The following is a 12,223-nucleotide window of genomic DNA, read 5'->3' as shown; positions in this document are numbered from 1 at the left end:
TCCATAATATAAAATGTATCATTTTAACCATTTTCAGTGTACAACTCAGTCATAGTAAGTACATTCCCAATGTTGGGCAGCAATCGCCACTCTATTTCCAGAACCTGCTCGTCCTCCCACACAGAAGCTCTGTGCTCCCCTCGTTCTCTCCTCCCCCCATTCCCTGGTCCCCTCCACTCTGCTTTCTCTCTCTATGAATCTGCCTACTCTAGATACCTCATGGAGGTGCAGGCATAGAGTACTCATCCCTTTTTTGTTGGCCTTATTTGACTTAAATGATGTTTCCAAAGACATAGCATGCATCTGAACATCCGTGGTATAGCATGTATTAAAACATCCTTAGTCATTAGGGAAATGCAAATTAAAATCATAATGAGCTACAATTTCTCATCCACTAGGATGGCTGTTATCAATAAAAAGGGAAAAGATAACAAGTGTTGGTGAGGATGTGAAGAGACTAAAATCTTTGTGCATTGCTGGTGAAAATGTAAAGTGGTGCAGCTGCTGTGAAAAACAGGTTGTCATTTCCTCAGAGAATTAAATATAGAATTATTATATGGTCCAGCAATTCCACTTCTAGGAATATACCCATAAGAACTGAAAGCTGGGACTCAAGCAGGGTTTTGTCTACCAATGGGTATAGCAGTCACAACAGTTAAAAGGGGTCTTGTCTACTAATGAGTATAGCAGTCACGATAGTCAAAAGGGGTCTTGTCTACCAATGGGTATAGCAGTCACAAAAGTCAAAAGATGAAAGCAAGCCAAGTGCCCATCAGAATATGAACAAACAAATCATGGTATTGCATATGATATAATATTGTTCAGTCATAAAAAGAAATGAAATTATTTAAGAGGTATTTATATATCACAGATTCAAGCCTTATCAGATTTCTGGTTTGCAAGTGTTTTCTCCCAGCCTAATTTGCCTTTTCAACCTCATGACAAGCTTTTGGTAGACCAAAAGTTTTCACTTTTGACAAAGTCCCATTTGTCACTTTTTTGGGGGGGTAGGGATCATGCTTTCAGTGTCAAGTATAAATACTCTTTGCTAGCCTTAGTTCACGAATATTTTTTCCTATGTATTTTTTCTAATATATTGTGTTTTTATGTTGATTTTAGGGCCTCAATTCATTTGGAATTAACTATCGTATAAGTTCAAGCTTACTTTTTTGCCCATAGATATCCAACTGAACTTCAGAAATCATTTACTTGTTGTTTGATAGAGTAATGATATATGCTACTTGCATACTTCTCATAACATAGCATTTTAAAGATAAGGTTCAAGACACGCTAACAGCAGCAGTGCCATGCATTAGTGTGACCAGTGTCCCAGGACTTAACATTGCACAATAAAGAGTCAACAGTGGGGTACTAATTATTTTACTGTTGAAAGTTTAATTAAAGGAATGGCATCTCAACTTTGGGATTTTAATCTAGTACATAATTTAAACAATTGCCAATGAACATTTATTTTGCATATATAATTTTCTGTATCTCAAACTAAACAACAGAAAGAGATTATGTCGAGGTCTGGTGAACCCCTATATTAGTTTACAGAAGTGTATATGCATGTGCGTGCCTGTGTGTGTGTGTGTGTGAAGAGATACCTCTCTTTAGGAAAAATAATGGCACAGAGTTGTAAAACTAGCATTCTTAACATTTTGTCATTAATTTGCTAGTTGACTTAAAACAGATTATGACATCTATGTATATTGCATTGTTTAGTTAAAGGTATATACTGCAGCTATACTAAGTTAGACACATTAATTTTTCAAAGGCAATACAACTTTTGGAAGTGAAATCATGAGTAAAATAAAGCTCATACTAATATATATTAACCAATCAGCTGGACAAAAACATTTATTTCATAATGCTGACATTTAATCAAAAGAAAACCAAGAAGAAAACAAATTATTTTCAAAACAACTTAAGGAATGAGGAACTAAATGACCAAAATTTGTATTTTGCCTTTTTATTTAATTTTTTCCATAAAATATATTAAGACACAGATTAAACAATACAGTTTGTCATAATTCACTGGGGAATGATATTTCCTTTTAGTGAAATGTATTTTGGGCTTCTTCTGCTGTGTAGATTCTCCTGACAATCTGAGAACTGTGAGTGGCATATCTACCAGGCAGGTTCCCAGGTCTTGGAATGCTCTGAGTGACTAGTACTCGTGGCAGGCAAACTAGTAACCAGCAAGGACGTTCACACCCTGAACCCCAGAACCTGCTACTGTGTCACTTTACGTGGCAGAAAGGACTTCAAAGATGTGAGTAAGTGAAGGATCTTAGATGGGAGATCATCTTGGCCCATGTGGGTGAGCCCAACCTAATCACACAGGTCTTCAAAACCAGGGGAGCTCTCCTGTCTGTGGTCTAAGAGAGATATGACAACAAAAGTGGGATCAGAGAGAGGTGCTGTTTTTGGCTCCAAAGATAGAAGAAGGGGACCCACGTTAAGGAATGTGGGCGGCCTCTAGGAGCTTGAAAAAGGCCGGGGCACAGATTCTCCCCCAGAGACTCCAGGCGGCAATGCTGCCCTGCCCACACCTTGATTTTAGCCCAGTTCAGATTTGTGATCTACAGAAATGTAAGATATTAAATTGATGTTGTTTCAAGCCACTAAGTTTGCAGTAATTTGTTGCACGAGTAATAGGAAATGAATAAAACAACCAATGCTGTTTGCAATTGAATATTCTTTATGGTTCAGTTTCTGAGTACACTAAATACACAATTATGGCCAAGTTCTGGACACTAAAAATGTTTGTCCAAGAGTCCATATCAAAATCCCTTTTAATTCATCCATATAAGTAATTTAAAATTTAGTTTTAATAATTTTAACAAGTTTAAATAAACTAATAACATTACCTTTTAAAGTACATTTTAGGAATTTTTAAAATGTGGTCCTTAACCACAATGACTACAGAAAGTGCTATAGGAAATTTTTAATTAATTAAAATATTATTTCAAAAATCTCAACTATTTAAAATGTAAAAATCAAAGCTATTACCCAAACATGTTATATAGTAAATGTTACCACCTCATCTCTGCGCATATATGGGAAACTCAGAGAGCCAAGACCAGCCTAACAGTTGTTACTCAATTTTATGATCACTTTATATCTTACTGTACATTTTGGGCAGTTTTCCTAACTTTTATTTGTATGATAGTGAATATAACAAGTTGTTCAGCTTTGTTACTATAAAATTTTTAAGTGGAAAAATACAGCTTCGGAGTGTATTTAATTGAAAAATACCAGGACATTGCAAGGTTAACTGTTCACAAACAGGGACACCACTTCACTTTCTTTTCTTTTCTTCTTTTTCTTTTTTTTTTAGACAGAGTTTCACTCTGTTGCCCAGGCTGGAGTGCAGTGGCGTGATCTCGGCTCACTGCAACCTCTGCCTCCCGGGTTCAAGCGATTCTTCTGCCTCAGCCTCCCGAGTAGCTGGGATTCTTCTGCCTCAGCCTCCCGAGCTGGCACATGCCACTATGCCCGGCTAATTTTTGTATTTTTAGTAGAGATGGGGTTTCACCATATTGGCCAGGCTGGTCTCGAACTCCTGACCTTGTGATCTGCTCGCCTCGGCCTCCCAAAGTTCTGGGATTACAGGCATGAGCCACTGTGCCCAGCCCACTTCACTTTCAGTTGCTTATTGGTATTAGGATTGGCCTCTTCCTGAAAATGGACACCCATCATGTGGAAACAACTTAGGTACCAAACTGATTTAGATGCAAGTATCCTCCATCACTCCAAATTACCAATGAGTGTTTTCATTAGGACAGTGCTATTATTCTCATTTATGAATAGTGAATCCTATACATATGAATTAATGCTACACATGTAAAGTGGTTCAAAAACTTATACTTTAAAGCACTGTTTTATATTTTGGGCATCCAAGTTTTTTTTTAATTTGATAATATGGCTCTATCAGAACATTGTGGTTTATGATTGCAATAGATTCCTAATTGATTTCTTTACCTCCAATAAGTTTTTACTAGACTTTTAAAAAAGAAGCAGGTTTAGGTTCACAGAAAAATTGAGCAGAGAGTGCAGAGTTCCCAAGTACTCCTTTCCCCAACTATCAACATCCCCCACCAGCGTGGTCCATTTGTTACCATCAATGAACCTAGGTTGACACATCATTATCACCCAAAGTCCAGGGACTGATTTTAGCATTCATTCTTAGTGTTGTACATTCTATGGGTTTGGACAAATATGTCCAACATGACAGTATCATACAGAATAGTTTCACTGTCCTAAAACTCCTCCCTCTGCCCACAACCCCTGGCAACCACTGACCTTTCTATTGTTTCCGCAGTTTTGCCTTTTCCAGAATATCATATAGCTGGAATCAGAGTATGCAGCCTTTTCAGATTGGTTTCTTTTACCTAGTAAATATGCACTTAAGTTTCCTACATGTCTCTTTATGGCTCGGTAGCTCCTTTCTTTGTAGTGCTGAATAATATTCCATTGCATGAATATGCCGTGGTTTGTTTATCCATTCTCCTACCAAAGGACATCTTGGTTGCTTCCAAATTTTGGCAATTACAAAGAAAGCTGCTATAAACACCTGTATGCAGGTTTTGGTGTGGATATAAGTTTCAATTCATTTGGGTAAATGCCAAGGAGTACAAATTCTGGATCATATAGTACCAGTATGTCTACTTCTGTAAGAGACGACCCAGGTGTCTTCCAAAGGGGCTGTGACACTGTGCATCCCCCCAGCGATGAGTGAGAGTTCCTGTTGCCCCACGTCCCCACTGCATTTAAGGTTGCCAGTGTTTCAGATTTTTGCCATTCCAATAGGTATATAACTGTGTACACCCACTTTTGCTCTTATAAGATCTTTCATACTGTTCCTGAACATGAATTTGATCCTGCCACTCCCTGATTTTCAGATATGATAATTTTTCTTTGCTCATGCATTGAAAGTGCCACTTTCTGACATTATATATAAGACTGTCCACCCCCTGGCTCCTATATTCACTCTGACCCCCCATCACTACCACGACACACCAGAAATAGGGAAATAGATGTGGTTGGTCACACAAACCATTTTTACTACTATGCCAGATTTCTTCCTAGTACTTTATGCTCATTGCCAACTAATTCCAGAAAGGCATTCACTTTCACATATTTCCCTGAGTACTATGTGTGAATTGTCTTTAAGAATTTAAATTATTTTATTTCTATAAAAATCTTTTTAAAACAATTTATACAAGCACTATTCTTTCTGGCAGAATTGTGTAAGTCCATGTGCACACAATCCCCTCCTGGAACTGAGCACTTAAAAGGCTCTGTGAATGATTTAAACACATTTTTACAGTATGACAGAACAAGGGAAGCTATTACAGAAAGAAATAAGGTTTCCAGTGAGAACGTGTACATGGCTGCAGAGCTCTGCTGGTCTCTGTGGATCTGGACCTGGGCCTCCACGGGCCGCACACTTGCGAGGAGCAGAAGCAAAAGTAAAATAAGCGATGAACGTATTTTACATCCGAAGGTTCAGGGAAAAATCTATAACATTCAATGAAGAAAGCCACAAAAACTTCTACGTGAGATTTCATCAGATTTGTTTGTCATGTTCCATATGCAATTTTATTTATTTATTTTGAGACAGTCTCCCTCTGTCACCCAGGCTGGAGTGCAGTGGTGCAATCTCAACTCACTGCAACCTCTGCTTCCTGGGTTCAAGCAATTCTCCTGCCTCAGCCTCCCAAGTAGCTGGGACTACAGCACCTGCCACCATGCTCAGCTAATTTTTTGTATTTTTAGTAGAGACAGGGTTTCACCGTGTTACCCAGGATGATCTTGATCTCCTGACCTCGGGATCCGCCCACCTCGGCCTCCCAAAGTGCTGGGATTACAGGCGTGAGCCACCACACCCAGCCCCATACGCAATTTTAAAGAAAGCCAATACAATAAACTGAATTCTTATGAGTCATACATAAGTACTTGTGATTAATTCACTTAAAATGCCCCATTGTACATTCATTCACCAGATATCTTTCCATTTTGATTTTAACTTAAAAATTGTATAAATAGATTTGATATTTGATATTCTTTTTATATGTACTCTTATACTAAGCAGTAGATGTTGTCTTTAAGAACTTGTAAAGGATTAACTGTGATATCTACCATAAGTAAAATGTTGGAAGATAAAATACTATGAAAAATTAAATCATCTTACAATGGTTCAATGAGACAAATATAAGTAAAATTAAAGAAAAATTTGTATCTTTCTACTTGGTAGACAAATCACCTTACTTTAAAATAATGTTAAATCAGCTGGGCACAGTGGCTCACATCTGTAATCCCAGCACTTTGGGAGGCCGAGGTGGGTGGATCACCTGAGGTCAGGAGTTTGAGATTAGCCTGACCAACATGGTGAAATCCTGTCTCTACTAAAAATACAAAAATTAGCTGGGTGTGGTAGCACGTGCCTATAGTCCCAGCTACTTAGGAGGCTGAGGCAGGAGAATCACTTGAATCCCGGGAGGCAGAGGTTGCAGTCAGCTAAGACTGTGCTACTGCACTCCAGCCTGGGCGACAAGAGCAAAACTCAGTCTCAATAAATAAATAAATAAAAATTAAAAATAAATTTTAAAAAGATAATGTTAAATCTAAAATATTACATAGGAATTTTGTATACTTCCAAATAGTATGCACAGCTCATTAGCATAAGGGTCTTTGGTAAATCAATGGTTCATCAGTTTCTGAATCCTTCCATGTCAATGATCAAGTTGCTCACAGCCTTATCGAGATCACCTATTTTGTAACATGGCTCCTATGTGACAAGGTCTAGAGTGAAAACACCCAGGTGGTCAATACTGAAACCATCATCAGTTTTCTCTGTGCGTGCAGGGACACTGTGATCAATTGCATGACTGTTTGACAGAAGCAGTACCAGGCTAGGCATCCCTCACACAGCATGCACACCCCGGGCTGGGACTGGTACTCACAGCTGGAGAAAATCAGCGGGCAGGAGTGTTCGTCCATGGGGAAGTTGTGCAGCTGCAGCTGGCACTCGGCATTGATGGTGAGCCTGCGAAAAAGCCAAGTGTCAGTCTAGCTCAGCACACAGCACAGGGCAAGGCCGGTGGCCGTTACGGCACCCCATGTGGGGATGGAGAGCGCCGTTCCGTCACCCAGGGCAGCATGTGCGGCTCACTCTTGGCCTGGGAACCATTCACGGTGAGACTGTGCTGTGTTGCTTTCATGTTGGGTTATTCTGTTTTGCTTTTAACTATCAGTGGCACAGAGAATTCCAGTCAGTAAAATTCCAACTGTGTCTAGAAATACACGCCAAGTCAGAGAGGAGACAAAACCAACTGTTGTTTTATAAGTTGTTTTCAATCTGTTTGAATTAAATCCTTCCTCCATTTGGAAACTGGTGTGTTTATCTAAACAGCTATTATGCCAAATTAATGCACGCATCGGGGGGATTTCCTGTTTGGACAACTGCCCCTCTTTCACTAGGCAGGTGGTAGCTCCACCAAATGGGGGCCCTGCATCCTCCCAGGGCAGCAGCCCCATATTTCAGTGTCTACACGGGGTTCCAGAACTGGCCAGGTCTTCGCCCTGGCTTGCTGAGGTTCTGTGTCATGTCAGAGTCTCCGGTGTATGGCTGTACAACTGATGAGGAGACAACTTCTACAAACTCCAGCTTGCAACGTTTTTTCATCAGCACGGTTCCCAGCTGTGGCTTTTTTTTTTTTTTTTTTTTTTTTTTTTTTTTTTTTTTTCTGTAATTGTTCCCTCCCTGGCAAAATGAGGATTTCCCTGAAACTTTAATGCTGTCTCACAGTCTGCTTATTTTAATGTCCATCTGTGCCTGTGTGTGTGCTGTGGACATTTATTTAATGTGAGGAATCAGATTTCTCCTTGTGGGAATTCTCAGTATGCACATGGCTTTCATTCTCAGGATGGATGAGCTAAGCCAGCAGGGATGGGTAAGGAGAGTAAAGTGACAGGGGTCAAGCCCTGAGGCAAAAAGAGCAGAGTGGGGAGATGCAGCCACAGAGCAGGTGCAAGAAGGAGCCCTGGGCCCCAGGGCAGTGAGAGTGAGCCCATGACAGCAAAGCCTAGATGCACCCAGGGCTTCTGAGCCCTCAGGAAGAAGGAAGTGCAGTGTCCTCTGGAGCAGCACCACCCGCTCAGAGGACACTGCTGGAGGGACCATCCAGTCCCTGTGCTGGGTGAGCAGACAGGAGTGCAGAGGGCCCGTCATTGCTAGTGCTGTGTTGCTGTGTGTTCAGTTAGACTCTGACCATCCCGGTGGAGAGACCTGGGAGAGACAGGCTCCCAGTGGTGACTGTGGGCGAGTCAGTTCCCTTCTTGGAAGCTCAGTTTCCCTTACCTCTCTGGGTTTCTTCGAAGACTTCGCTGACTCCAGGAGGACACACTCCAGGGGAGCTGCCACTTCCCTTAGGGATGTGCTGGGAAAGGGGCTGACTCTGCCCCTCTTCCTTGTGGTCTCAGATTTACTCTAACTACATTTGTTGATTAGTGCACCAAGACATCTGTATTTTCCTAGGGGAGAGGTCCTATGGTGTAAATCTATTAAGAATAACTTTCACAGCCTACTTCCAGCAGAAATAGATTCTGAAGAAATGAACTTATATTCTCTGTGGATCATCTGTATGCTTTTATTTTTACACATGTGGCATGAGGGCAGACTTTCTCAGGATGCTGTAGTATGTCTCACGTGAAAGAGAATAGACTTAGAGATGAAAATAGGGTCTCATTCCTACAGTGATTCAAATTAAGGATCCCATTTTAAACCAGGAGTAATCAAAGATCGATGCAGCATCTTACCTCAAAGTGTAAAGGATTTTCCCATCATTCCAAATCCGGAGGAGCTGATTGGGTGTGGTGATCCAGTGAGCCTCTGCGGTTTTAGAATTGCGGAAGATGGTGTCTGGGATCCAGATTAACCCCACCATGTTGCTGTTCAGAGTAAGAATTTTCATTGTGCTGTTGAATCGAAGGCGACTATCTGTCCAGGTCTGAGCAAAAAATATGTCAATTTGGTATTCCTGAAACAGAGCAGAAGGAGAGGCAAGACAGTTCTATTAACAAATGTTCTGTATAATTTGTTCCCTTTGTCAAACGTTGTGTTCTCTCCATGTTGACATCCTCACCTCCCCAAGTCTCTTTCTGATAGAGACTGGTTCAACATGGCAAGCACTCAGTGAATGACGACCAATATTATTTGTCAACAGTGTAGTAACATTATGTGACATACTATAAATCTTAAGTTCCAATAAATATATGAAGTGTGAAGAGGGGCTAAGAGAGACAGTAGAATCTATTCCAGGGTGTGGAGGCAAACCCTAGGCTCGCAAGTCCAAGCCTTGACAGGTAGCAGGACCTATTGGAGCCTCCGTCCTCTGATCTATAAAATGGGGAACATAACAGTGTCCACCTTCTCAAGGTGTTCATGAAGATAAAAGGAAGTGATTAAATGAGCACACTTAGTGCCTGGCAGAGAGTAAGTGATCCATTCATATTCATTCATATAATAGTTATGACTATTTGTACTTGAGTCTTCTCAAGCAACAAAAAGCAAAACAAAAAGAAAAGTAAGAAATAAAATACAACAAAGAACTGTAGAGAGGATGGCCACCCAGCCAAATGCCAATTCCAAGAGCAGGCTGAAGAGGTACAAATTACAGAGGCAAAGGCTCAGGGTTGAAGCCACTGCAGTGTTCATGGTGCCCAGTAAGACTTTGCTGCAGCCATCAAATGGTTAGGATAGGACTGATTCTATCCTAGGGGCACTCTAGGAGACCCAAAGAAGTGCCTGTAGACTGGGCTGCCTCAGAGGCCACTCCCCTCATCACAGTTTAAAGAATTATTTTAGGTTCATGGTAAGAAGGATGTAGAGGCTGATTATAAGGGATTATTATATCTTTCATAATTTTTGTTATGTATTAGATATTATAAATGTATTACTTTTGCAGAGTCTGAATTTTTTGATTCTCAACAAATCTCATATTTACCCTTTCCACTGAGTTTCCCATTAAAGAATCTTTCTGTGATAGGTAATTCCATTTCAGGGTTATAATTCAACTGGTCTTTCATTAACTAATGCATTCATTCATCATTTCTTTGCTTCACTGAGTATGCCAGGCTTTTCAAAGCAAGGAAGACCCAGCACTGTGCCAACAAGAAACCCCCTCCCTCCTAGAGCTTATATTCTATCCAGGGAAGATGGGCCTTAAATAAATAGGTTGGTGGTCATTTACACCGCACACAAAAATAAGGCTGGTGTATTACTAAGGATTCAAATTAGAGGAAACAAAAGGTATCCAGGCATCCAGCATAGGAGGAATTATGGAACAGGCAATGTGAGTCTTGCATAAGCATTTGTGCAGTTGGGGGAGCAAATGGCAGGAAAGCAACAGCTGGGAGCAGATTCTCAGCGAGCTTTTCCAGAAGCCTCTCATGGCTCAGCAGCCATGGCAGGTCACATGTAGCATCTCAGCAACCAGACGGACCCTCCCAAGTCCATGTGTCTGTCTGAATGTGCCCTTGGGGATGAATGGCCTCAGCCTTATTTCTGCCTTCCGAAACTTGGCATGCCTCTCACTGACAGACTCTGAACCCAGAGCCACACAGTGAAGGTGTGTGTGTAAGTGTGTGTGTGAGTGTGTGAATGTGTGTGTTTCTGTCATATAACCTAGCATGTGCTGACTGATACAAAAATGGGGTTCAAAGAGTGGTGAAATGAAACGAAAGCAGGTAGCATTGATGCTTAGAGCTCAGGAATGTGGGACTGGAGGCCAGACGCCTGGTGTCATGCATGGGTGAAATCTCTAAGGGGACGGAACCTGTCTAAGGAGCGGGTAGCTCTCTGGGCAGAGGTTGGAAAAGAAATGGTAATTAGCATGTGTTGACTGCTATTCTCCGTGCTTGGTAAGTTATCACAGGAAGGAAATTATCTCCAAAAGAACCCGGTGGTTTGAAAGCTGTTATAAAGAGGAAAGAAAAAGCACACTTGGGGTCTGGCGAGGCTGGGAGAGGCAAGGGCCTCATCTCTACAACAGAACATCAAGAACAGCTTGCAGTGTCAAAGTCCATTGAAACAACCTGGCAGAAATAATCACACCCATTGCTAAAGCCTCTAAATGGATTAGGCTACCACCCAGTAACCTCTTTAATTATGCAAATATGGCTCAAGGGAAAGAAACTAAGGTGTGGCCCTTCCACTGAAAGCTGTAGGGCCCAAATACCTATACTTCAGAGAGAAAGGCTCAGAGTAAAGCCCTGGAGAGGGAGAGGTGCTGGCCTGCAGAAGCAAAGATGCACAGCAGCTCTTGGCATTGCACAGAGAAAGAACTCTGAATGCGGCTGTGCACATGTGAAGCTGGCCTCAGGTAGAAAGTTGGCTCGGTTTTAAGGAAGTTCTGCCAAAGGAACCACAAGTCAGGAAGAAAAATGACTACTTGAGATTGAATGGTACCGTTGCCTGCCTGTCTTTCATGGGCAAATGGCAGCCTCTGCTTGGACCCCAAAGGAGGTGTATTATCCATTGCCCACTTTACCATGGCAAAAATGGTTAATGGAAAAAGAATATATTCCCAGACAATGGAGGCAAGAGTCAGAGTGAAAACATACCTCAGGGGCCCCACCCTAGGGAAAGAATTAGAGCTGAATCTAAGAAAAACCTCACCTCATGGAACCCAGCCCATCAGGATCTGCCCAGTGGGGACTTAGGCTGGCCCTTTTCCACCTTAGTACATACACTGCACGTGTGGGGTGGGAGGGAGATCAGATAGGTCTTCTTAGTTTACAGGTCAGTGGATCAAAGAAAACCACATCCAGACTTGATGTCTCTACCAGGACAGGTATACACATATATACATAACCTTGACCTTGGGCCGGAACAAGGTTGACCTTTTGAGTTGCCTCCTTTGAAGATGGGAGAAGTGTATTTTTCTCTGATGAGAAAGACAGAAGCTAATATTCGGTGGCTAGATACAGATCATGATAGTCATTGGTGCTGTTGGCCAAATACCGCAGCTTCCCAGCTTGCAGGCGTGTGATAGAACTGTTGTTCCCCGTTTGGGGCTGGGTGTGGCCACATCACTCATGATAAAGTGAAACACAAGCAGAGTGGTGTGTGCCACTCCTCGGAGGGCCCTGGAAGAGCCCATGTGGGACCTGCTTACCCATTCAGGCCCTGAGAGACTATGTGGAGCAGAGCTCT

At 41.7% G+C, this 12,223-nt stretch overlaps 1 protein-coding gene across 4 annotated transcripts in view; it reads right to left on the bottom strand.

Moving 5' to 3' along the window:
* The window catches only part of GABRG3 (gamma-aminobutyric acid type A receptor subunit gamma3), a 566,172-nt gene that overhangs the window by 203,582 nt on the left and 350,367 nt on the right, over positions 1–12,223 (bottom strand). For all 4 annotated transcript variants that reach the window (XM_019011354.4, XM_055362498.2, XM_019011355.3 and 1 more), the window contains 2 exons: positions 8,827–9,047; positions 6,972–7,054 (listed from right to left, as the gene is read on the bottom strand). In XM_019011354.4, the coding sequence (XP_018866899.1) occupies positions 6,972–7,054; positions 8,827–9,047 (304 nt within the window). The remainder of the gene's footprint in view (positions 1–6,971; positions 7,055–8,826; positions 9,048–12,223) is intronic.

This window comes from Gorilla gorilla, chromosome 16 (genome assembly GCF_029281585.2).
Source record: "Gorilla gorilla gorilla isolate KB3781 chromosome 16, NHGRI_mGorGor1-v2.1_pri, whole genome shotgun sequence".
NCBI lineage: Eukaryota > Metazoa > Chordata > Mammalia > Primates > Hominidae > Gorilla > Gorilla gorilla.
Note: the sequence above shows the minus strand (reverse complement) of the source record. Positions and strands in the feature narration are given on the sequence as shown.